The 27,647-nt window shown below is 40.6% G+C and overlaps 1 protein-coding gene and 1 pseudogene across 1 annotated transcript; both read right to left on the bottom strand.

Moving 5' to 3' along the window:
- Positions 1-15,202: 15,202 nt before the first annotated feature.
- Positions 15,203-19,143, bottom strand: LOC142424082 (serine/threonine-protein kinase RIO3 pseudogene; annotated as a pseudogene).
- Positions 19,144-19,742: 599 nt separating this feature from the next.
- Positions 19,743-26,817, bottom strand: LOC142424081 (uncharacterized). Its single transcript, XM_075529159.1, has 2 exons — positions 26,767-26,817; positions 19,743-21,014 (listed from the first exon to the last, which is right to left on the bottom strand). The coding sequence occupies exons 1-2, from the start codon at positions 26,815-26,817 to the stop codon at positions 19,743-19,745; spliced, it is 1,323 nt and encodes a 440-aa protein (XP_075385274.1).
- Positions 26,818-27,647: the final 830 nt, after the last annotated feature.

The raw sequence follows: 27,647 nt of genomic DNA, 5'->3' as shown, positions 1-27,647 counted from the left end.
CAGAAAAAGGATGAAATGATAAAAGAAGTAAAAGCCATAAATCAAAGAGAAATACAGGAGTTTAGGGAGAAGGTAACAAAAACCAGTAGCACACTCATGGACCCTGAGAAGCAACTGGAGGAATCAGAGAAACACATCAATGTCTTGGAGGACAGCCAAGCAGACGTTAACAAATGCAAACAAAAATCTAATAAGATCATCAGAGAAGCTGAAGAAAACGTAAGAGCTATGTCTGATGCTATGAAGCAGAACAACATTATAATTATTGGCTTACCAGAGGAAGGCACAACAAAGAAGTCATCTGCAACAATAGTGAGAGAATTCTTGGAGGAATGCTTCCCCAGCTTAGTGAATGAAAACCACGCAACCATTCAGGAGGCTGAAAGAACACCAGCAAGACTGAATCCCAAGAAGAAGTTACCAAGGAACATAATAGTTAAATTATCCAACTTTGAGGAAAAGGAGAAAATCATGAGAGCAGCGAGGGAAAAACAAGCAATCACAAATAAGAATATGCTCAGACCTATCAGCAGAAACTATGAAGAAGAGGAGAGAGTGAAGTAACATATTTAAAAAAATTTAAGGAAAACAATGCAAACCCAAGAATACTCTACCCAGCCAAATTATCGATCAAGATAGATGAAGAAGTAAGAGTCTTCCCAGACACGGAAAATCTCAAAGAATACGTTAAAAGAAACCCAGCCCTACCAAAGATCCTTCCCGACCCAGTACGGGCAGAAGAACAACACTCACCAAGCATAAATAAGAGACCACCACATAGAACAACCTCACCCAGAGGGCAAAAAAGAGATAACAGACTTCAAGATAGCATTGACTTAAATATAGAAAGACTTGAAAGGCTGCTGAGGTAAGTTTAAAGTGAATAAAAAGGCAAAAGGGGCATAGGGAAAAAGCTATGGTATACAAATATGCCTGGGGTGAGGACCAGGTAATATGGCAGGGACCAAACCAAATACAGGGGTACACATGGCAGACAACTAAAAAGGAGGTGGGGAAAAGGAAAAATAATAATAAAAGAGAAAAGGGTGGCAGGAGCATAGGGCACTAACTCACCCAAGGGGAGGGTATTGTTTGTGTCACCACAGGAAAAGAGGGACCAGACTTCAACCCAATGCTCCAAGATGTGAATGCAACATGCCGGTGTGGAGTAGAGAACCAGTGGATACGTGTGCGGGGCCAGCCCTAACCCTAACTACTAAGGGGACATCTACCCCTCCCCTTAGAAGAATTTATTTCAAAGGAGAGCACTGAATCTACAGCTCCAGAAGAGGGACATATCTGATCAGAGCACATGGGAGCAGATGAAGGGGGAGGAGAGAGTGGAGCACATCATGTTCCACCAGGCCAGGAGGTCGATGTTCCCAATTAGAACAGATAGTCGACAGAGAGGACCACATGGGCGGCCCCACTATGAGACATAACGTCCCTCACTAACCCATAGCCCTATAGGTGACAACACCAGAGACACAGTGAGGGAATTGCACCCGATCGGATCTGCCACAGTTAGGCAAAACATTAAGGGGATGCAGCAGCACAGCAAGGGAATGGAGCAGTGAGGGCCCCAGGGAACGCTGAAGGTGTACTCTGGGGCCAGGGCATGATGCCCCAACAGACTGGTTGGAAAATACTCCTAAAGGGCAACAAATAATCCTGGAACTAACTTTCTTGTTCTGTTTTATATTGTTGCTTGGTTGTGCTCTGTCTTGTTTTTGTGCATGTTATTATCTCTGCAGGTCTGTCTAAATAAGATAGGCTGGATGAATAGTTGCAGGAGGAAACAACAGGACCAATAGTTCCGTGGGGACATGGGAGACGGGAGGTGGGGAGAAAAGCAGTAGTGTTAATAAACCCAGGGGACAAGGGAACAACAAGCAATCCAAATCGGTGGTGAGGAGGGTATGGGAGGCCTGGTTGGGCATGATCAAGGGTAATGTAACTAAGAGGAATTGCTGAAACCCTGGTGGGGACTGAGCATGATAGTGGGACAGGAGGGAGTCAACGGAAACAGAGGAAAGAGCTGGGAGGCAGAGGGCATTTATAGAGGTCTAGATAAAGATATGTACATATGTATATGTGTACATAGGGGGAAATAGATCTATGTGCATATATTTATAAGGTTAGTATTAAGGTAGCAGAGGGACATTGGGCTTCCACTCAAGTACTCCCTCAATGCAAGAACACTTTCTTCTATTAAATTGGCATTCTATGATGCTCACTTTCCCGACACAACCGCTGAAGACAAAGTGGGTGAACAAATAAAAGTCATGAAGAAAGCTGATGGTGCACGGCTTTCAAAAGGGATAGTGTCTGGGGTCTTAAAGCCTTGAAGGTAAACAAGCAGCCATCTGGCTCAGAAGCAATAAAGCCCACATGGAAGAAGCACACCAGCCTGTGTGACCACGAGGTGCTGAAAGGATCAGTTATCAGGCATCAAAGAACAAAAAAACATATCATTTTGTGCTCACTTCCCTGATACGACCGCTGAAGACAAATGGGTGCATATGCAAATGTGGTGGAGAAAGTTGATGGTGCCCAGCTATCAAAAGATATAGTGTCTGGGGCCTTAAAGGCTTGAAGGTAAAAAGCGGCCATCTAGCTCAGAAGCAACAAAGCCCACATGGAAGAATCACACCAGCCTGTGCGATCACGCGGTGTCAAAGGGATCATGTATCAGGCATCATCAAAACAAAAAGTCTTACCATAGTGAATGAGTGGTGGAGTGCGGAGTAGAGACCCAAACCTCATTTGTAGGCCACTGTACATCCCCTTACAGAAGGGTCTTGGGGAAGAGACCAGACCGTTAGGGTGCAATGTAGCAATGATGAAAAATGTAATTTTCCTCTAGTTCCTAAATGCTTCCTCCCCCAACCCCCATTGTCATTATCTGAATCCTACCTTGCAAGTCTGACTGGACCAGAGGATGTGCACTGGTACAGATAGGAAATGATAACACAGGGAATCCAGGGCGGATGATCCCTTCAGGACCAGTGGTGTGAGTGGAGATACTGGGAGGGTATAGGAAAGGTGGGTTAGAAAGGGGGACCGATTTCAAGGATCTACATGTGACCTCCTCCCTGGGGGACAGACAACAGAAAAGTGGGTGAAGGGAGACGTGGGTCAGAGCAAGATATGACAAAATGATAATATATAAATTATCAAGAGCTCATGAGGCAGGGGGGAGGGGGAAATGACCTGATGCCAGGGCTTTGGTTGGAGAGCAAATGTTTTTAGAATGATGAGAGCAACACATGTACAAATGTGCTTTACCCAATTGATGTATGTATAGATTGTGATAAGAGTTGTATGAGCCCCTAATAAAATTATTTAAGAAATTTAAAAAATAAAATAAATGGCGAAAAGGGCATAGAATGGCTAGCGAGGCTTGAGCCAGTGCAACGTAGCTGAGAGGAAGTACAGAGAGCCGATTGAAGATTGAACATGATACTGGGACAGGAGGAAAGCAAAAAAGAAATAGAAGAAAGAAGTAGGAGGCAAAAGACATTTATAGAAGTATAAACATAGGCATGTGCATATGAAAATATATTAATATATAATGATAGGAATATTGGTCTATGTACATGCATATAGGTTAAGTATTAAGGTAGCAGGCAGACATTGGGTCTCTATTCAATTCCTCCTTGCAAAAACACATTGTTCTAATAGCGTGGCATTCTGTAATACTCACCTTCCCAACGTGATCACTGAAGACAAAATGGGTGCATAAGCCAATGTAAAAAAGGCTGATGGTGCACAGCTATTTTAAGATAAAGTATTTGGAGTCTTAAAGGATTGAAGTTAAACAAGTGGACATCTAGCCGGGAAGTAACAAAATCCACATGGAGGAAGCACACTAACCCCTGTGATCACATGGTGTCCATGGGATTAGGTATCAGAAGAAGCAACCATTTTGTTGCGAACGTGGGGTCTCAGAATGGAGAATCAAAGCCCATCTGTAGACTATTGGACATCCCATTACAGAAGGGTCACAAGGAAGGGACAAGCCAGCCAAGGTGCAGTATAGCACTGACAAAACACACATTTATCTAGTTATTTAATGCTTCCGCCTCCACTATCATGACCCCAGTTCTGTCTTATAGATCTGGCTAGAACAAAGCATGTACACTGGTACAGATAAGAGCTCTTGACACTCAGAATTCAGGACAGATAAAACCCTCAGGGCTATTAATGAGCATAGAGATACCATGAGGGTAGGAGGAAAGTGGGGAGAGTAAGGGGAAAATGATTGCAATGATCCACATACAACCCACCCACCCTCAAGGGGGATAAACAGAAACATTTGTGAAGGGATGCAGTGGACATGGGTGAAGTGAGACAGTAGATGATGTAAAATATAAAAATTAAAATAATTATAAATTGTCAAGTGGTCACAAGGCTGTGATAGTGAGGGAGGAGGGGGTAAAAGGAGAAGCTGATACCAAGTTTTCAAGTAGAAAGAAAATGTTTTGGAAATGAGGTGGACAACCTATGTACAAATGAGCTTGATATAATTGATGTACAGATTATTATAAGAGCTGTAAGAGCCCACAATGAAATGATTAAAATAAAATTTAAAAACAGCATATTTTACCTAAATCAGCAGGTCACCCTCCTTCCTTAAGGAACAGGGGGTTTAACCCCATACAGTTTTTGAGAGCCCCCTCTGCCAATGACTCTACTTGCTCTGAAAGTTGGGTTATGGAATTTTCTGGGACTGATATCTATACTTACGCTTTGTGATAGTTCTCTGAAATTTAGTCATTCTAAATACAGTCTCCTATTCCAGTAGCAGCTGAGGCAGCTACTCCAAACCCTACTAGTCGTGGGATTACTAAAGGAACTCGTTTCCATCTTATTAAAGGGAATTCAGTAGGAGAATCGAACTTTGTTCTTGGTGATACACTGAGATTCGGGGTAAGATATTCACTAGGGTACATAACTCAGGTAGCCCGAAAAGTTAAACTGATAAGAGGAGATACAAGTAACTAATCCAAATGAGCAGGCAAACAAGCTGTAGTCAGGGTGTGGTAAAACAGGGCTATACCGTTGTAAGTGGCTATTCTGGTAAAATTACAGTAAGCTGAGTAGGATTGGGATGTCTGGTCCTGAGGGGAGATGAAGCACCGTACTGATCCCTGTAGATCTACAATGGTCAAGGCGGCTCCACACGTAGCAAAAGAGATGGTTTTCCTCTACTCAAGTACTCCCTCAATGCATGAATACTTTCTTCTATTAAATTGGCATTCTAGGATGCTCATCCTCCCAACACAACCACTGAAGACAAAGCGGGTGAACAAGCAAATGCGGTGAAGAAAGCTGATGGTGCCTTGCTATCAAAAGATATAGCGTCTGGGGTCTTAAAGACTTCAAGATAAACAAGCGGCCATCTAGCTCAGAAGCAACAAAGCCCACACGGAAGAACACGCTAAGCTGTGTGATCACGTGGTTCCGAAGGGATCAGTTAGCAAGCATCAAAGAACAACAAAAAAAATCATATCATTGGGTGCACACCTTCATGATAGCATTGCTGAGGACAAACGGGTGCATTAGCACATGTGGCGAAGGAAGTTGATGGTGACCGGCTATCAAAAGGTATAGCGTCTGGGGTCTTAAAGGCTTGAAGGTAAACAAGCGGCCATCCACCACAGAAGCAACAAAGCCCACCTGGAAGAAGCACATCAGCCTGTGTGATCACGAGGTGTTGAAGAGAGCAGGTATAAGGCATCATGAGAACAAAAAAATATTACCATAGTGAATGAGTGGGGAAGTGCAGAGTGGAGACCCAAAGCCCATTTGTCGGCCACTGGAGATCCCCTTGCAGAGGGATTTAGGGGAGGAGATGAGTCAGTCAGGGTACGATGTAGCATCGATGAAGAACACAGCTTTCCTCCAGTTCCTAAATGCTTCCTCCCTCCCAACTATCATGATCCAAATTCTATCTTGCAAGTCTGGATAGAGCAGAGTTTGTACACTGGTGCAGATAGGAGCTCGAGGCACAGGGAATCCAGGGTGGATGACACCTTCAGGACCAGGGGTGTGAGTGGTGATACTGGGAGGGTAGAGGGAGAGTGGGTTGGAAAGAGGGAACTGATTACAAGGATCTACATGTGACCTCTTCCCTGGGGGATGGACAACAGGAAAGGGGGTGAAGGGAGATGTCGGACAGGGAAAGATATGATAAAATAATAATTTATAAATTATCAAGAGCTCATGAGGGAGCGGAGAGTGGGAGGGAGGGGAAAAAAGAGGACCTGATTTAAAGGGCTTAAGTGGAGAGCAAATGCTTTGAAAATGATGAGGGCAAGGAATGGACAGATGTGCTTTACACATTAGATGTATATATGCATTGTGATGAGTTGTATGAGTCCCTAATAAAATGTTTTTTAAAATGTTTTTTACCTGGGGCACTAAGGGGATGGCTAGTCCAAGGTAGAAAGTGGGCTTGGGTCTTATGGCAATTGCAGAAAACTAGGAAGTAAATATTAGAAAATAAGAGTCTTAGCTTTAAGGGATCTTCTGTGGTTGAGGTCATCACCCATGAGTTTTCTTCTCGAATGCCCTTCAAGTGGGAGTGGTGCATCTGTGGGGCACGGGTTTGCAACTGCTAGAATCAGCAGAGTAAAAGTTAAAACAGGCTGTATGAAAGCCGGGGTTTGAGGTAGTGCTAGGTTTCGGTTTCAGGTTCCTGGTCACTGAGGAGTAAGTCCTGTAGAGGACCTCTACCGGGCTCGGGCCTGGGTCACCGCGAGGGCCGCTCCCTTCAGGCCCGAGCCCCGAACCCCTTCTTCTTCCCCCTGGCTCCTCCTTCAGTTCTTCACCGAGCATCTGGGGGCCGCTTTACAAATCGGGCGACGGGGCCTAGGAAGTCCTCGAGGCGGCACTCTTCGGACTCGGCGCTCGGTCCGTCCTTCTGGCTGCATACTTAAAATTTCCGGCCGGGAGGGAGCCTCCTTATGCGCGCACACCCCCCTCTCCTTGACTGAGTCCTGGTGTCCCCACCCCCACCCCCACCCCGCAGTCTCGCAGGTTACTTGGAACAGGTTTCAAGGTCCCTGCGGGGAGGGGGCGCCCGGGAATCGAACGCGGCCCGGAACGTGCGGCTAGCCTGGAGCAGGAGTGCGCGCGGTCGGGGCTGGGTGCTGGTCCCCCTCCCCTCGAAATATTTCTTTCTAATTACAAATAAATGAAATTTTGTTTTGAAGCATGGTGTACCGTGGGAGACAGTCTTAATATAACAACAGTAAACTACATTGCTACATTTTGCAACAGTAAGCATAAAAAGCCAATGTCAGTGTGAAGGTTGAGATAGCGTCTTTCTCACCACATCAGAAATGCTCGGAGCAGTCTTTGCAAGAGCACAACGAAGATCATCTTCCACAACAGGTCTATTTCTGTATTTAGACTTGATAACCAACAAGCTGGAAACCCCTGTTTCACAAAGATATGATGCTGGAAATGGAAGAAGGTGCAACATAGTCTCAGACAGAACAGGATATGATTGCAAACACTTGATCCAGAATTTTTTAACTGGCATTATAGAGAAATCAGTTCTCACTGTATCGCTGTTAATAAGTTCAATGAGCTCCTCTTGTGCTGTCTTAAGAACAACTTCAACTTTGGCTTGTGGTAAGTGCAAATGGTGTGTCAGGTAGATTTGGAAATAAGATGAAATTTCGTCTGTAAACACGTGCAAGTGTTCTTTCACAGAAATTATCATCATATTCCTTTTGCCTGGTTCAATGTCATATTCCTCAAAGAAAGCATACAAGTTAAGCAACATGTAAACTTTATTTTCATCCAACTTTTTACCCCAAAGTTGAAGTTTCATTTGGAATGATCGGATCTCTTTAGACAAATCAAGTCAGGTTGAATTTGGTCCTTGCAGTGATCAATTTAACTCATTCAAGATGCAAAGATGTCAACTAAGTAAGCTATTTTCCGCAGTTCACATTTGTCACTGAATAGTTTTTCAAAGTCCAGTCTTGCCTTCTGATTAAAAATGTTTTTTCAGTTCATCATGAAGCTCAAAAACACATTTTTAAACTTTTCCTCTTAACACCTATGTCACCTAGTGTGAAACAGCAGAGCATTTTTGGCACATACATCTCATTGCATAATTGCAAAATCAGTCAGCTGTTTAAAGCGCCCACCTTTAAAAAAATGACAGAACTTAGGATGCTTTTCATTACTTCTTGTAACTCTTGTCGCAGCATTGCTAATGTGTACTGATGAGTTGTACAGTGAGTTCTGATGTCTTTTGGTGACTCATTCAGTACCAAACATTGAAATCCAGATCGACATCCTAGCATTGCTGCAGCATCATCTTACAGTTTGCAACATCTGTAGATTCATCAAGCTGGATGTTAATATTGGAAGTGGAGATTTAATTTCCTGGATAACCTGATCAGGAATATCAGCAGACATGTTATCTTTTCTTCTGCGGACAGGGTCGTTAAATAAGGAAATTTCACTCGATTTCATAACAAATTCATAAGGCGGACAATGTCTTTGGCTGCTGGCAACAGTAAATCCTCAACAGTGGTGTGAGGTTTCATAGCTCTGGTGATTCTGAGTGTAACCAAATATAAAGCTTCAATGGCTGCTACATTTTGTTTGTGGCACTTGCCACCAATGTCAAGTCTGGCATTATTGAGTCCATCAGCTTTGCTTCTAAAATAGTTGGGATCCTTGTTGGCAAAACTCAGATGCTTGTTATCAAAACGGCATTTTCGTTTGTTCGGCTTCTTAGATTCTGCTGAAAGAATTTCACAACAAATAATACTTTGCAGTTTCTTAATCCTTGCTGTAATGATTGATGTCAAACCATACTGTAAAAAATCCTCACTATATTTTCTTTTCTTAGCATTCTTCTGTACATGATCCATCATCATGGGATGGTTTGCTAATGAAAATAATGCATAATAGCTTTAATAATACAAAAGAGGGTACATGGCATAGTTCAGTCATTACAGTTGATTAAAGTTTCCTATGATGTCCCATTCTGTATTGTTATTTTTACATACTTGTTACTATCACAAGGGGGAAGTGTAACAAGGGGGAAGATAGGCAGGATAAACAATTCAGAGATGAAAAGAATTGGACCAAAGGTTCTGAGGGAGATATGGGAGAAGGGGATGTGGTAGAAAGGAAGGATGTGGGGTGGGGGTGGGGAAATGAACCCAGAGACAAGGGAACAATAAGTTAATTAAAATCAGTGGAGAGAGGGGCGCAGGATGCCTAGTGGGGCTTGATCAAGGGCAGCAAGGGGCTTGATCAGTGTAGCAGTAACGAATTACTAAACTGGAAAGAAGGCTGAACATGATGGTGGGACAAGAGGACAGTAAAAGCAAATAGAGCAGTGCTTCTACATCTTCCTAAGGCTGTGACCCTTTAATACAGTTCCTCATGTTGTGGTGACCCCCCAACTATAAAATTATTTTTGTTGCTACTTAATAACTGTAATTTTGCTACTGTTATGAATCGGGCAACCCCCGTGAAAGGGTTGTTCGACCCCCGCCCCCAAAGGGGTCGTGACCCACAGGTTGAGAAACTCTGAAATAGAGGACAGCACCAAGAGGCAAAGGACATTTATAGAGGTCTCAATACAGGCATGTACACTTAAGTAGGAGATGGACATTGGGCCTCTCTCAAGTACTACTTCAAGGAAAGAACACTTTTTTTTCTAATAACCTGGCATTCCATGATGCTCACCTTCCCAACATAATCGCTGAAAACAAAGTAGGAGCATAAGCAAATGAGGTGAAGAAAGTTGATGGTGCCTAGCTATCAAAAGATATAGTGGCTGGGATCCTAAAGGCTTGAAGATAAACAAGCAGCCATCTAGCTGAGAAACAACAAAGCCCACGTGGAAGAAGCACACCAGCTGTGTGATCATGAGATGTCAATAGGTTTAAGTATCAGGAATCAAAGACCCAGAACCAAAAATCATATCATTCTGAATGAGGGGAAGTACGGAGTGGAGACCTAAAGCCAATCTGTAGGCAACTGGACATCCTCTTAAAGGGCCGTTGGTAGGAGACCAACCACTCAGGGTGCAGTATAGCAAATGTGGTTAAATACAACTTTCCACTAGTTCTTTAATCCTTCTTCCCCCCTCCCCCCCACTACCACGATCCCAATTCTACCTTACAAATCTGGCTAGACCAGAGATTGTAAACTAATACAGATAAGAGCTGGAAACACAGGGAATCCAGGACAGACAAACCCCTCAGGATCAATAATGAGATTACCAATACCAGGAGGGTAAAGAAAAGGTGGGGGGAGAAAAGGGAAACTGATCACAATGATCTATATATAACCCCCTCCCTGGGGGACAGACAACAGAAAAGTGGGTGAAGGGAGACATCAAAAAGTGTAAGACATGAGAAAGTAATAATTTATAAATTATCAAGCGTTCGTGAGGAAGGGTGGGACAGGGAGGGGGGAAATGAGAAGCTGATACCAAGGGCTCAAGTAGAAAGAATATGTTTTGAAAATGATGATGGCAACAAATGTACAAATGTGCGTCACACAATGGATGGATGTATGGATTGTGCTAAGAGCTGTATGAGCCCCCAGTAAAATGATTTTTTTAAAAAGAATTAAAGGCAGGACAGAGATGGTATCATAAGCTGTTTTCTTGCTCACCATAGGTTACTACCCTAATAACAAACTTAATAAGTCATTTAGTTTTCAAAAGAAGTTTCCAAGAGGAAAAGCCTATAAATAATTCAAGGTCTGTGTTGTTGTTTTTTTTAACCTTTAGGAGTGTTTTCCAGTCACATCCGATGGGTTCATTGTCCTGACCCCACAGTCTATTTTTGGTATTCCCCGTGGACTTAATTGCTCTGTTCCCCTTGTTGTTCTATTGCATGCCTTTAGTGTTTTGCTTCAGTGTGATGGGGTCAGATTGCATACAAGCCCTGCACTGTCTCTCCAGTGTTGTGCGCTGTAGCACTATGGGTCAGTGAAGGATATCATGTCTCGTGGTGGGGCCTGCCTTATGGTACCCTCTGTGCATTGGCTGCTCTGAGCAGGAATATCGTCCTCAGGGCTTGGTGGTCCATGATGCGCTCCACTTTTTCTCTCCCCCTTCATTTGTTCCTGTATGTTCCATTCAGACATGTCTCTCTCCCTGAGATGTAGCTTCAGTGCTGTCCTCTGAAGTGAATTATTCTGCGGGAGAGGGAGTTGTCAATGAAGTTGCGATTGGGGTCAGCCCTTGGGGATTTTCTAAGAGACTTAAATCCTCCCATTGGCCACCAGCTAAAAAAATGACTCCCAATTTGGAAGGAAATGGCATAGTGTTTATTCATTTCTCACAGCACATGACACAATATATTCAAAATATTTGACAAGCATTGCAACCTTTTTCTTTAAGGAAAATCTGGTCGTATTTCTTCCAAGATAGAACTGTTTAGTGGCTACAACCCATAGCGACACTATACACCCCAGAACAACCCGATTGCAGGGCATGCATAGACTACTAAGTATAATGGAGGACGCATATTCAGCAAAGACAAGGTAGACGATTTGGACTTGCTGAAATGACATCACTTATGCACATCAAAAACTTTTATCAGGAGAATGAAATGAGAACCCACAGATTGGGAAACAATTTTTACCAATGACACATCAGACAAAGGGCTAATTACAAAAATATATGGAACTCTAAAATATATCAATAAGAAAATAACAAAAGGCCCAATAGAGAAATGGGGAAAAGGTATGACCATGTAGTTCACTCAAAATGAAGTACAAGTCATTAACAAATACATGAAAAATTCTCAGTCATTAGCCTGCAGAGATGCAAATTAAAATCACAATGAGAGAACGCTTTATACCCACAATGTCAGCTCAAATCAAAGAAACAGAAAACAACAAATGCTGAAGAGGATATAGAGGGATTTGAACTCGTATATAATGCTGGTGACTTGTAAATACATACAGACACTGGAAAATGATATGGCGATACTTACAAGTAACCAGAAACTGAATTCCTACATGATCCAGCATTACTACAACAAGGCATCATGGGTTTCATTTACAAGAAATATCTATTTTAAACAACAACAACAAATTTAAAAAGATAAATCTGAGTGGAAGAGGAATATTAAAAACTGCAATAGATTTAAAATGTGTCATAATGGAGCTCAAAAGATAAAGGGCTATATTTTAACCTAACTGCATCTGCAACAATCCATTTTCCAATGCATTCTGCAAGACAGTGAGGCCATTCACATTCCTGGTCTATGGTCAGAGTATCTCTCCACTTTTTTAAAGACTAAAACTATATTAACATGGGTCAAAAGGGAGATCGAATGTAAAATAAGATTGGTCTTGATATCAATGTATATACAAACATAGGATGAATCAGACTTTCCCAGTCTCTGTATTCATGATTTCCCGCAGGATATGCATGTAGTCACAATGAAGCAGGCATATTGTCAGCCCTCCTGTATAATCAGTGCATAAAAGTTGATCCTGAGCTTTGTGGAACATAAAATAAAACGTAGCTAGACACTGGAGACACTTCCAGAGTCACTAAATGCATGCACAGTGCCACATTCACTGTATTTATATGGTTTCTAATCCTCTACTGTCACTTGACTCCTTTCTGGCTAAAGGCCGTCTCACCAGAGCTACATCAGTTAGGATTCCACTGGTATTTACTGACACAAGAGAGACGCCACAGAAGGCATATACAAAGTCACTATATTGACATGTGTGATGACACATGACTCCCTGGGGAGGGCTTCCCAACCACATTTGAATTTAAAGCTTTTTCAGTTTTGCGGGATTCTTTATGTCAAGAAAACTTAGAAACAGGTAAAAGTATCCCCACACTCAATACAGCTGCACGGTAACTGTCCTACATGAAATCATTGAAGAAACATGAGCTCTTCATTTTTTTTTGCAACTTTTATTGATTTAAAATTTTATAGAAACTCGCCATGTGTTCCTGTGGATCTGTCTTGCTTCAACTGTTTGAACGGAACAGATCCGGAGACTCACTACCTCCATTCGACCACTCTCCAGTTTCCTTTCCTGACGTAATGTTCTGGGCGAACTTCTTGATTAACCCCTATTATTGGGACCAGTTGACACTTTTGTGTGTGGTGACCTCCAAACCAACCAGTCAAAAGGTCTCAGATCCATGAAAATTATTCTACTGAAGCTGAGGCCAGAGTCAATCTTCTGGTCAACCTGCATGTGCGGGCCTCTGGGCTTCTTTTTCAACCACAATGATGCGGCCTTGGAAGGCAAGAGGCACTTCTTCGGCAAGCTGGCAAAGGAGAAGCGTGAGGGAGTTGAACATCTCTTAAAGCAGCAAAACCAGCGTGGTGGCCAGGCCTTCTTCCAGGAGGTGCAGAAGCCGTGGGAAGATGAGTGGGGTAGAACCTGGACACCATGGAAGCTGCGCTGGCCCTGGAGAAGACCCTCAATCAGGCCCTTCTGGGCCTGCATATGTGGGATCCACTCACACTGACCCCCATCTCTGTGACTTTCTGGAAAACCACTTCCTAGATGAGGAGGTGAAACTCAAGATGGGAGACCACCTAACCAACCTCCGCAGGCTGGCCAGCTCCCAGAGTGGGCTGGGCAAGTATCTTCTGGAGAGGCTCACCCTCAAACCCGACTAGGAACTGCGGTGAGCCACCTGAGGGGCCCTCTGCCTCACAGTTGGCCTTTGCCCCGCTACCTGAACCTGCCAGGCCAGGCACAGTGGCACCGCCCAGGAGTCCCTCCCCTAAGCTGGTGACCAAATAGAAACGATAAAGCTACCTTTTGCAGCTAAAATGTTTTGTTTTTTTAACAAAAGTAAATTGGTTTTCCATTCAACAATTCATACATTGATGCAGTCCCCAGGATGTACCAGCATTCTTTCCACTTCCGCCCTCCCTGTTTTTCCATTATTATTCAAGCTTCTTTCCTGTCCCTCCCTGCTTACAAGTTTCTATCCATAAGAAAATGCTGACCTTACGATTTCGTACAGTTGGATGTTTTAAGGAGTGCATCTCTCTCAGATGTTGTTCTTCCCCCTCCAAGCCTACATGTCACTTGGCAGAAACCTGAGTCAGAGGAGAGAGCACAGTTCCAAGAGTGAAGAGTCGTTAACGGCCAGAGTCTTGGGATTCCACCAGTCTCTGTCAGACCAGAAAGCCTGGTCTATATATTTTTTCTAACGATCTCTTCATTTTCAATTTTAAAAAAGCATGTTCACAACACACTTAAGAATCTCACGCAGCAATGGTTTGTTGCTCTTTGTGAAACAGCCAATGTTACAAAACAAAACATTTAAATGCTAAAGCTTTTAAAAATTAGTCCTCTGGAATTTCTGTCACTAATCACCAGCTACTTAACCTGTGCTTCCTAAGAGTAAACATTTTAGGATTGTAATGAGTATCTACCTCAAACACACTTTTCTGAAATGCAGTTAAAAACAGTATCAGAGAAATAAAAATGTTTAAGAACAACTTATTTGGCATTTAAGGGTTAACATGTTTTGCTTTTTTCTTTCTCTAATCTGAGTTAATAGTAACAGTAGGATTCACCATGTTGTACTTTGTAAACCTCATCCTAACAAACTAATGAGGAAAGCAGAGAGCTTGCTTTTCTTGCAGAAGGGCTCAGCCATTCTCAGTACTAGAGACTATTTAAAGATCAGATCACTCAAATCAGCTGGTTAGTTTGGTTCCTGATCTGCTTTAAAGGTAATTTTACCATTGAATTCTCTATTTCTCATTTGCCATATTTCCCTAGAAAACTAATAACTAGTTTGAATAAAATGTAAACAGAGCGTAGAATGGGCCAAAGATGGTTTAAATCTTATAGCCCATGCTTTCAAATAGTCCATTTACATTATAGCTGTGAGTTACAATTTAACCATATTAAGTAGATGCAAAAAAATTGAAAATTTAAAGAAACTTTTTGAGCCAGGATATTTAGGTAGTTATTATGCATTTATCTTCTCCACAAACTTATGATGTCTCTCCTTGGGTGTTATAGTATGGAAGACGTGCCATTCAATTCCATTTAATGATGTTCCAATGAAAGGTTTTGCCTGTTTCCATGCTTTTGTGAAACCAAATTTTCATTTTTCATACCAACTATAGAGAACATTTTTTCCTGTAGGATCATGGTCACAGTCACTGCTAACATAGAAAGGCAGTGGGCATCGGTGTTATTCATTATGTAGTACTGGTGGACCTCTGTCATCCTTGACAAATGAAGCAGCTTTCCTTCCATTCTTGTGAACATAATCTTTGCTCATTTTCTCCAAAGCTTCTACCTCAGCTGAGAAATCAGCTTCATTATCTGCTGAGATGTTTAAGCCTGAAACAGCATTAAAGAGTTCTCATTCACTGAGAACTTCCATAACACCTCCTTTCTGGAAAAACTGGAAGACATTCCTACATTCCCAGAACAGGGATTACAGGCCGTGAGGTTGGTACTACAGACTGACTGACATCAATCAACCAGACCTTTCCAGCATGCCACAGCATGTTATACCCATTGATGTCAGTATGGACCAGTGCACACTCATACAACTGCTGCATCATATCAAGAGTTTCATAGTGTGCATAATTAAATTCATCACTACTGAGCTTTACTTCTTTTAATGAAGAGAAACTTTGATCGTGGCCAATAAAAGACATAACTGAAATGTGTTTCTTGAGCATGACAACTGTTGGACAAGGAATTCCAATGTTCTACATTCTTGAGAGATAGTGCACTTCTTTTTCTGCCCACATGTGGATAATCTTACGTGGATTTAGTTTACTCACGCAGTCTAAATCTTTAATGATCCGTAATATATTTGTCAAGATTCTTGAACTCAATAAGTGTTGTTTTAAATACCTTGATAGCATATTCTGTAGGTACAACTTTACTATCATCCTTTTCATCTTCCATGCTCCCTCTACATGCATGAAAGACAAGAGATTCCTTTCCTGTAATAATACAGCCAGTGATTGTCTCCAATACTCCAGAGTTGACCATTTTATACATAAGTAAACGTGCCTTAGGATCAACTGCTTTTTCAGTAGAATGCTCTTTTTGTTCATGCAAAGCCTGGTCTATTTTATGATTTTGGATTTTGTTCCACTTTGTTCTCCCACTTTACTCAGGACAGTCTTTTGCGATCCCTTTCAGAGTAATTAGCAGTGGTAGATGGCCACGATTTAGTTCTTCTGGTCTGAGATACATGGAGGCTGAGGTTGACTGTGGTCCATTTTTCCTCTGGACTAATTGTTTCCATATGTCTTCCAATATTTTAAGAGTGCTGCTTGGAGTCATACATGATATGAGGGAAACAATACAGAAAAAGGATGAAATGATAGAGGAGATAAAGGCCATACACCAAGGGGAAATACAGGAGTTTAGGGAGGAGATAACAAAAACCAGTAGCAGAAACATGGACCCCGAGAACTGACTGGAGGAAGCAAAGAACCACATCAGTGACTTGGAGGACAGCCAAGCAGACTTTAACAAACATGAACAAAAATCTAATGAGATCATTAGAGAAGCTGAAGAAAACCCAAGAGCTATGTCGGATGCTATGAAGTGGCACAACATCAGAATTTTGATCATTAGAGAAGCTGAAGAAAACCCAAGAGCTATGTCGGATGCTATGAAGTGGCACAACATCAGAATTATTGGCATACCAGAGGAAGACACAACAAAGAAATCATCTGCAATAATAGTGAGTTCTTGGAGGAAAATTTCCCAGCTTAATAAATGAAAAAGAGGCAAGCATTCAGGAGGCTGAAAGGACACCAGTTAGACTGAATCCCAAGAAGTCACCAAGGCACATAATATTCAAACTATCCAACTCTGAGGAAAGGGAGAAAATCATGAGAGTAGCTAGGGAAAAACAAGCAATCACTTATAAAGGTTCCCAAATAAGAATATGCACACACCTATCAGCAGAAACTATGAGGAAGAGGAGAGAGTGGAGTAACATGTTCCAAAAATTGAAGGAAAACAAAACAAACCCAAGAATACTCTACCCAGCCAAATTACCGATCCAGATAGATGGAGAAGTAACAGTCATCTGAGACAAGGGAAAGCTCAAAGAATACGTTAGAAGAAATGCAGCCCTACCAAAGATTCTTGCCAACCCAGTATGGGCAGAACACTCACCAAGCATATATAAGAGACCGCCACATAGAACAACCTCACCCAGAGGGCAATAAAGAGATAACAGATCCCAAGATAGCACTGGAATAAGGATGGAAAGCATTCAAGAATGATACACACAAACACATGCACAACACACTAATGAGAAAGGAAATTAGGAAAACTGCCAACACAAAAGGTATAAAATGACATCACAGAGTCCGCAGATGGAGATAATAATCTTGAATATCAATGGCCTGAACTCAGGCATTAAAAGACTGAGACTAGCAGACTGGCTTAGAACACACAGGCCATCAATCTGCTGCCTACAGGAGACACATGTCAAGGCTACAGACAAAAATAGGCTGAGAATGGTATACCAAGCAAACAAAAATTCAAAAAAAAAAAAAGCAGGGGTTGCAATCCTAATCTCGTATAAAATTGACCTCAAAGTGCAAACCATAGAAAGAGAAGGAGGGACACTATATGATGCTCAAGGAAATGGTAGGTGAAGTATTGTAAACATATCTTCCCCGAATGAGAGACCGGCTGAATACGTCAACCAAACACTCCATAAGATTAAAATAGAAATCACAGACTCGACAATTATAGTGGGTGAATACAACACACCACTCTCTGAGAAAGATAAATCACAGGGTATGAAACTCAACAGGAGGCTAGAGAACTAACCATCACAATTAGACAATTTGACCCAATAGATATTTACAGAGCTTTTCATACAAATCCCAAAAAAATCACATTGTTTTCAGGTTCAGAAGACACATATTCGAAGACAGATCACATGCTGGGGCATAAGGCAAATCTACATAAATTTAAGCACATTGAAATAATACAGACCTCTCTCTCCATAAGGCTGGAAATCAACAAAAGGAAGACGAAAAAAAACAAGAGCAAACAATTGGAGGATGAATAAATCTCTGCTGCAAAAAGAATGTGTAATTGCGCAGATCAGAGATGAAACTAAGAAATTTCTAGAAACCAACGAGAATGAGCACATGATGTCCCAAAACTTATGGGACACAGCAAGGCAGTCATCAGAGGAAGTTTCATAGCAAAACACACACACCTGAGAAAGGAAGAGAGACTCATGATTGATATGCCGGCACAAAATTCACAACAACTATAGCAGAGTCAGCAGGACAACCCTACTAATAGCAAAAGAAAAGAAATTATAAAAATCAGGGCTGAGATTCAGGAGAGGGAAAATAAAAAAACTATGGAAAAAATTAATACTGCTAAAAGTTGGCTCTTTGAAAGGATAAACAGAATTGATAGACCATTGGCAAACCTAACCAATGAAAGGAGGGAACAAACCTCAATAGCAAGAATAAGGGATGAAAGAGGGGTAATTGCAACGAACCCTAATGAAATCAAAAGGATAGTCACATAATACTATGAAGGATTGAAATCCAATGAATTCTTCAATTTGGAAGATATGGAAAAATTCTTGGAAAACCAATTCCTCCCTAGGCTATCCTCGGTGGATGTCAAGAATCTCAACAGACCTACAGCAATAGAAGAAATAGAAAAGGTTATCAAGGGATTACCAACAAAAAAATCCCCTGGACCAGATAGCTTCACTGGAGAATTCTACCAAGCATTTAGGGAAGAACTAACACCAATCCTACACAAACTTTTCCAGAACATTGAAAAAGATGGCCAACTCCCGAACTCCTTCTATCAAGCTAGTATCTCTGATACCAAAACCGGGCAAGGATCCCACAAGAATTGAGAACTACAGACCAATATCCCTAATGAACATCTATGCAAAAATCCTTAACAAAATACTAGCCAACAGAATACAAATGTATATAAAACAAATAATTCACCATAACAAAGTGGGATTCATACCAGGGATGCAGGGATGGTTCAACATACGAAAGACCATTAGTATCATTCGCTACATTGACATGAAAAACTGTAAGAATCACATGATACCATTAATAGAAGCAGAAAAAGCATTTGATAACATCCAGTACCCATTTCTGTTTAAACCGCTTGACAAGATAGGAATGGAAGGAAAATTCCTCAAGACAATACAAGCTGTATATGAAAAACCAATAGCCAATGTGGTAGTCAATAGAGAAAAGACTAATACAATTCCACTGAAAAAGGGGACCAGCCAACGATGACCATGGTCCCCACTATTATTTAATATCGTGCTGGAGGTTTTGGCTAATAGCATAAGGCAAAGAAAAGATATCAAAGTTATTCTCTGGGGAAGGAAGAGGTGAAACTTTTGTTATTTGCAGATGATATGATTTTATATATGGAAAATCCCAAAAGTTCCACGAGGGGAATACCGGAAGCAATAGAGGAGTTTGGCAGAGTGGCAGGATACAAGGTCAACAAACAGAAGTCCATTGGACTGTTATACACATCGGATAAAACCACAAAAGAGGAGATCAAAAAGGTGGTACCCTTCAAAATAGCCAAGCACATATTGAAATATCTAGGGATATACCTGACTAAAAGAAAATATATGGGGAAAACAATGGAACACTATTACAAGAAACCCAGAGTGACCTCAACAAATGGAAGAATATCCCATGCACCGCTTCTGGCTAAAAGCTTTACCTGACTCACACCATACATAAGGTTTTTTCTCCAGCATGGGATTGCTGATGAAGAATGAGGCTACTCTTCCAGGTAAAGGCTTTTCCACATTCACCACATACATGGGGTTTCTCTCCAGTATGAGTTCGCTGATGAACAGTGAGGTTTGTCTTTCTGTTAAAAGCCTTTCCACATTCATCACATACATAGGGTTTCTCTCCAGTATGAGTTCGCTGATGAACAGTGAGGTTTGTCTTGTAGGTAAAGGCTTTTCCACATTCATCACATATATAGGGTTTCTCTCCAGTATGAGTTCGCTGATGAACAGTGAGGTGTGTCTTTCTGTTAAAAGCCTTTCCACATTCATCACATACATAGGGTTTCTCTCCAGTATGAGTTCGCTGATGAACAGTGAGGTTTGTCTTGTAGGTAAAGGCTTTTCCACATTCATCACATATATAGGGTTTCTCTCCAGTATGAGTTCGCTGATGAACAGTGAGGTTTGTCTTTCTGTTAAAAGCCTTTCCACATTCATCACATACATAGGGTTTCTCTCCAGTATGAGTTCGCTGATGAACAGTGAGGTTTGTCTTCCAGGTAAAGGCTTTTCCACATTCACCACAGACATGGGGTTTCTTTCCTGTGTGAAATATCTGATGTGCTCTCAGGCATCGCATCTGCCTGAAAACTTTGCCACATTCACCACATACATAGGGTTTCTCTGCAGTATGAGTTTGCTGATGAGCAGTGACATCACTGTTCCTGTTAAAGCCTTTCCCACCTTCACTGCATACACAGGGGGTACCTGCCACATGAGTTTTCTGAAGCTCCTTGAGGTATGATTTACTGTGACAAGTTTTGACACATTGCAAGCATGTATATGGCTTTTGTCCTTTATGTGCGGTTTGATATTGTGCAGTGAGTTTGAATACTTTCTTGAATTCTTGCCCACACTGACCGCATTCATAGATCTTATCTAGAATATGAATGAACTGATGCTCACAGAGGAAAGACTCCTTGAAGAGGGTTTTCCTACATTTATCACCTATGAGTGATTTCTTAATTTTGTGCGATTCTTGATGCTGAATGCATTGTGACTTCATGCTACTGGAGTTTTCACATTCAGGGAATTTCATTTCAGTACAAAATTGCTCTTCTTCAATATTGAGAAAAGTTTTCTCGTCTTCATTGAAAACAACTGACTTCTTTATTTTGCTGCTACTGTTCTGATTTAATGCCAAAATGATCAAATCTGATTTTTCAATTTTATCATGTAAGCCTAATATCTCATAATTTGCCTTTACAGGAAAATTATTTTTGTGTTGATAAAGAATATTTTCAAATGTATTAAATTTATAGCATCGTTCAGTTCTCTCCACACTTCTTTCATGTTGCGAGTGCTCAACCAAATGATCATCAACTTTCTGAGTCTCTATAAAAAAAACAGAACATAGAAACTCCATCATATTGATTTACAATGGACCCCTTAAAACATGCATTGATACAAGGTAGATCTTTAGTGACAAACTGCTTATATAAATGTAAATAAAATACTATGCTTCATGTTTCTTGCCCATTGGTACAAACACAATTGTGTAAACAATCCAAATGGTAAATGCAGTTACTGTAGAAAACATGCAAAAAATGTGAATACAGGCAAGACACTGAGACCCATAGACCACAAGGTGGTAAGGCCTTCTAATTTCAGATGCTAGAGGTCAGATGTATTCATTCCATCAATCTTTACTGAAAGACAACTAGGTACTAGACAAATTGGAAACGTGTAAAATGCAGAATGTTCAACTTGGGAGAACACAATTTTACAGGTATATATGAGAGGTACTATGTTACACAAACATAATCCTTATGTTTATGTGAAGCCTACGTCTAGCTTATAAAACTCATCTTCAAGTGTTTTCCTGTGGTGGTGTGCAGGTTGCTGTGTTGGAAGCAATGTCACCAGTATTTCAAATACCTGCAGGATCACACATGGTGCACAGGTCTTAGTGGAATTTCCAGAAGTACAGACTGGGAGAAAGAACTGGTGATTAACTTCTAGAACATGAGCCCTTCAGGTTTAATGGCACTGAAATAACACTTTAGAAGTACTAACTTCCCAAAGTACAGTCTACAGTAATGATGCGAATGGAGTAACGCTTTGGGGACCTTCAGTGGGTGACATGGCATGAGTGAAAATGAGAAAAAATAGCTGCCTGCAAACATGCACTAACAATTGGACGACAGAATGCATGAAACACTATCAAGAAAAATTGCAAATTGTAAAAACGAAATGTTTAAAATTGATAGTGTATGTACTATTGGACTTTAAGCACTAGCTATTTTTAGATTACCAAGTGGTTTATGAGGCTGAGATTTACCAATTAAAAACTGGTGTCATATTCACCATCAATAAAGTATATTGCAAGATCTTTCCTGAAGTACAATGTTGCCAGTGGTGGGTTAATTTTCATATGCCTACAAGTGAGAACAATGACTACAACTGTTATTTCATTTTTGTACCAACTCTTAAAGCAGACATTAACTGTGGGATCCAGCCTCACAGTTAAATGGGTCCGTAGAAGTAGCATGTGAAATTAAGGAAGATAAAGCAGATAGCAAAAACAGGGTACAGCGTCCTCATCTCCAATGCTGATAAATGATCGAGGTGATTTAGTAGGGAGTTTATGTAGTAGTGAGACATGAAAGTCTTCAGCAGCCAAATACACAACAGAATGGGCAAAGTATGAATCTGGAATATCCTGATCCTTTTAGAACACTTCATGATAAATATCAGGCTGTGAAATTGAGGACCAGGAAGAGCCCATTTGCAGATAAATTCTCTATTGTCTGGAATAAAAAGCCTGAAGGTGGATTAGAGAAGCATCCCAGTCATATTGTCCTAATGAAAATTCATCCCCATCATTCTCACAATATTCTCCCATTGTAATGATACCTCATAAGACCATATGGCTAATATCTAATAGCCACCAGTTTTATCTAGAGGAGCAGACACTCTGTTATTGTTCTCCCCACTCAGGGGACAAGATACTCGCCTCTAACTGCCCTCAGCAGTGGTGTTAAGTTACTCAATCAAGGAACTCAGGGACCTCCACGGTAAAGACTCTGCCACCTCGTTATGTAGGTAAGTCTCTCTGTGTTTGCTGAGGGGTGGGGGTAGGTTTGCAAGCCTCGAGATTATATAAAGTGGTGAAAGAATACATTCTCTCAATCCAGCTCAGACCTGACATCATGGAAGAGGTGACTGCCTGAAGACTTTTCTCTCCCTTTTTATTTCTGCCCCTCAGTTACACAACCATCTCTTAGGACCCATCCAGAAGGCATATAAGAGACAAAGGAATAGTTGACTCTTTGATAGCAACAAAGAGAGCCTGATTCCTCTTAAAGCTAGACATCTTTTAGCTGAGGAGAGAAAGTCAGATGCCTATAGGAGACAGTTTTATACTAGCATCTTAATGGAGGGCAGCATAGAGAGAACTGTTTCTATCTGGAGATTCTGGAGTTTCAACTTTATCTATATCCTCTAGACTCTGGATGATTTCCTTTACCATTAACACTGGTCTTCCAAGCCCTGTGGTCAGGAGTATTGAGATGAGGCTGCTTACACTTTTATTCAGGTTCTGTTTCCCACAATTAAGAAATTGAAGGGTGGGGGTTGAAGGAGAAAAAGGGGAGACGATATCAAGGAGTTCTAGAAGAAAAAAAAATATTTTAAAACTGATTGTGGTAGCAATTTTGTAATGCTGGTTGATGTGATTGAACTAGTGTTATCTGTAAGAGTTCACAAAACAATAATTAAAAAAAATCTATATTGAAAATTTCACCTAAGTTTTATAGCCTGAAATTGATCGACCATGCAATCATGTACACTGATGAATGTGAAATTTCAAAAAAGTATCAGTAGTTGAAAAATGTGGTGTGAGTGATAGAAATGACACTCAAAATTAACAATAAAATTTTGAGAAACTAATGATGAATTCATAGCAAATTCCTCATTAAACATCAAAATTAAAAACTATATATATGAACTTTTCTGAATGGACTACAGAAAAATCAGATTAACCACATCTGTGGAAAGAAATGATGAAGAAGCTAATCAGTCAAAACTAGGCCTGGGATCAACTGTGGAACAGATCATCAAATGCTCAAATCCAAGTTGAATCTGAAGAAAAGTTCAAAGAACTCAACAATAGCTAAAATATCTACCTCACTTGAGTTTAGAGATAATATAAAAAATAATCTTGAGGAATAAAATACTGATGACTAAAGACTAATAACTGAGACCAGATGAGTTGTGGGATTACAACAAAGACATCATACATATGGAAACCAAAAGGCTACTCAAAAGACAGAAACAAAAGAGCAGTACTGACTATACCGTGCATGTTTGAATATCACCAAAACTTCAATGTTGAAAATAGAGCCAGAAGAGTTCTTTAAAAGCAGCAAGGTCATCTTTCCCATTTTGGACGTGTTAGGAAGGGGTGGGCCTAAAGAAGGCATACTGCATAGTAAGGAATATACATCAGGTAAGTGTTTCGTGAAAAATCCAAGGATGCACGATGTTAAAAATGTCCTTTCCACTTACAAAATTATTAGAGGAGCAGACAACTTCAAAGAAAATCCTATAGGTGGAAAAAAAATTGAAGGTACAGTGCTAAACGATATTCTAAACTGATAACAATTGTCTTGCTGGGAAGATGATGTTAGATATCTGAAAATTAACAGAAGTCATAAACTTGTTTCACTAAAAGGAGTAAAATATAGAGAAACATGTCTGTTAAGTAATTCCCACACAGAAGGCAAATTGACCATCAGTACTAGAAAATAGAAAGAACTTATATCACCCAGAATGAAGAAAACTTTAAAGGGTTAGGGGACCAAATGAGAAAATGGACACCAAAACCTTTGTAGAAACTCCAAGGGATGAAGCTAAGGATGCACAATGGAGACCCGCTTATGGTGGGAGCTCAAGATCCAAGGTGGGGTGAGATACTACAAAGGGAAATCCATTCTTACTCAATAGGGGAAGAGTGTTCTGTATTTGGACAACAGTTACAAATTGAAAGTTCTCTGTATGGAGAGAGGCGTATAAGACGGACTTTCATAGTAAGGTAGAAGAACATAAAATAGGAAAAGGTATGAGAATCTTCAAGAAAGAAAATTATGGAACCAAATATACAATAGTAAAAATCAAATAATTGGAAATCTAATCTCAGAAGAGCTAGAGGAGTTCTTCTCTCAACTTCCACTAAAATTGGGCTATCACATTTGAACAAGTACACACTTTTAGGCATTATCCGACACCTATCATGGCTGTGAGGCCTTCTACCAGTTGAATCAACCACCCTGGCCAATTCTCCTTAAGGTATTTTGACCACACACATGAAAAAGTGTACTGTAGCTTGTTTCTAATACAGATCACAGTTCTCTTTGTTTCAATTGAGAGAAAGTTTCTGGGATGACAACTAGATAACCTGTTCATGAGAACTTACAGAATCAGACAGACCATCATTAACCTAAGGTTTGTAAAGCGTGCAGGATGTTGTATTTCTAGGACAAAAATGTTCAAAGGAACAAAGTAAATAGTGTTTTCTCAAGGGTAGAAGAATGTATCCACTAACTTAGGACCAGAGAATGCAACAAGAATCTACCTCGTTGAGAACACCACAGACACTGCAAAGATTTTAACACATACGATAGGAAAAACCAATGACTTTAGAATGCTCCTCACCAATGGAAACCAGGTTGTGAAAGTTCTCCAATATCACATCCTGATATAATGTCTTCTGAGCAGGGTTCAGGAGCAGCCATTCCTCCCAGGTGAACTTTACAGCCACATCGTTGAATGTCAGTGATTCCTGTAGTCAGAGAAGTCTAGTTAATTACCATATATACTCGTGTATAAGCCAAGTTTTTAAGCACAAAAAATGTGCTGAAAAAATGGGGTTCGGCTTATACACGAGTCAGTGGTAGTATTAGTAATGCAATGGATGGCAGTGAAGACTGCGCTTTGTGTGAAAATGACAGCAGTGATGGTGATGACAGCAATATCAATGAGGACAGCGTCCATGATGACCTCACACCAGCTGAAGCTCTGCATTGGGATATGGATGATGATTAGGGATCCAGTTTTGAAGGATTTTAACTCTTCACATTTTAGCTTCGTTGCTGATTGAGCTCAGGGAATAGTACTATTAAGCTATCATTGTTAATATCTTATTGGTCTTGTTGAACCTATTTTCAACTTACTGTGCTGGTTTACTAATGTCAAATGACTTGTCCTTTTATTTAAGTTTTTTAGTTAAAAATAAATATTTAAATACATTACCCCATTGATTTCTCAATTTTTAGTAATTTTATTTTTATTTGTTTGGATTATTGAAACTCATCATTAACTTCTTCATTTTCCACTCTCGGCTTATACTCGAGTCCATCAGTTTTTCTGGTTTCCCAGGTAATAATTAGGTACCTCGGCGTATACTGACGTCAGCTTATATTCAAGTATATATGGTAAGTAATTTCCATTGGAAGATTTTTTAAAAATTATTGTACAGTAAAGAAAGCAAAACAGAAATAAAAACTATTCTGTGCTAGTACATTCCATAGTGTGTGGTAAACCGAGGAATTAGTAGAAAGTATTTGACCTTATTTCTATACTCGCTACCACAAGCACGAGATACTAGCCCTATTCATAGAAAAATCTCCACTGTTCTGAAATAGAAATGTTTGCAAATACACGTTCTCCAGGCCAACTAATGTGCCCACCCGCCCCTGACCCCAGCAAATTAACATTCAATTAAGGAGCAGTTTTAAAGCAGCTACCATAGTAGATGAATCATTTGTGTGGACTAGACTATTTCACTATATCTGAAGGTTATCTGTAGATTAGAGCAATCATCTTGTATAGCCAACCCAATATAAATGTAACAAATCACTGGGGAGGGAAAAGGGAAGGGTCGATTGGGGTTTTCGAGGTCAAGTAGCATTAGGTAAAGATAGTAACTCACCTCCTTGATTTTTTGTTGTTACCTGCTTGTAATAGTACCCATAGACTAAGTATGTTAACTCTATGACGTGCATGCCTAATGAAAGATCTGTAAATGCAATTATATATATCCAGTGGAAAATATATTCAATCTCTCAGTCCCGACATGGGAAGAGGAGCTCCTGTGCCTGCTGTCTGTCTGTCTTTAATGTTTTCCACAATCACAAAGTCATTCCAGCGGACCTGATCCAGTGTTGGAAATATTAATGCATCCACTCATAAAATTAGAATTTTGTGTAAGAGTGAAATTAGCTGAATGAGCTAGAAATAGCTCCCATTTATACTCGCACACAGTAGGTAAACACATACCAGTTTATATTAAAAAACAAGTTTACAGTACATTGTGAAATGGAATTAGGAGGCCTAGCAGTATCACCATTATAAGATGCTCTAGTACCTTCAGTGGTGATAGGCATCAGGCTCAATTCAGAGCTGATCCCTATGGGAAAGGTCAAACATACCTCAGCTCTCCAACATTTTTGTCAATTCTTACACAAGTCATTCCTCCCACACCACTCTTTGTCTTATTTCCGGATATGATAATCCATTGCTATGGTCACACAAAACTCACAGACTACAGTGGTTTACTAATGAACAAAGTAAAAGTCGGGATCAGGAACAAGAACCTATAATTAAGGACAAAGAACAGAAAGCTCAAAGGCAAAACCTTCCTGAGTACAGAACAACTTTCGAAGCTCTTGGAGGCCACCTTAGGACAAACATCTCTTGTTTAGTTTACTTTAGGACAAATTCTCCTCAGCCACCTGTGGACAGTATTGCCTTCACTTTAATTACAGGGTCCTTTTGGACCTGCTACCTGTCATCACAAGCTCACCAATGGGCCCCTCCTAGTTTTATTGCCATT

Source organism: Tenrec ecaudatus, chromosome 13 (genome assembly GCF_050624435.1).
Source record: "Tenrec ecaudatus isolate mTenEca1 chromosome 13, mTenEca1.hap1, whole genome shotgun sequence".
NCBI classification, from domain to species: Eukaryota; Metazoa; Chordata; class Mammalia; order Afrosoricida; family Tenrecidae; genus Tenrec; species Tenrec ecaudatus.
The sequence above is the reverse complement of the archived record's forward strand: the minus strand, read 5'-3'. Positions and strand labels throughout refer to the sequence as shown.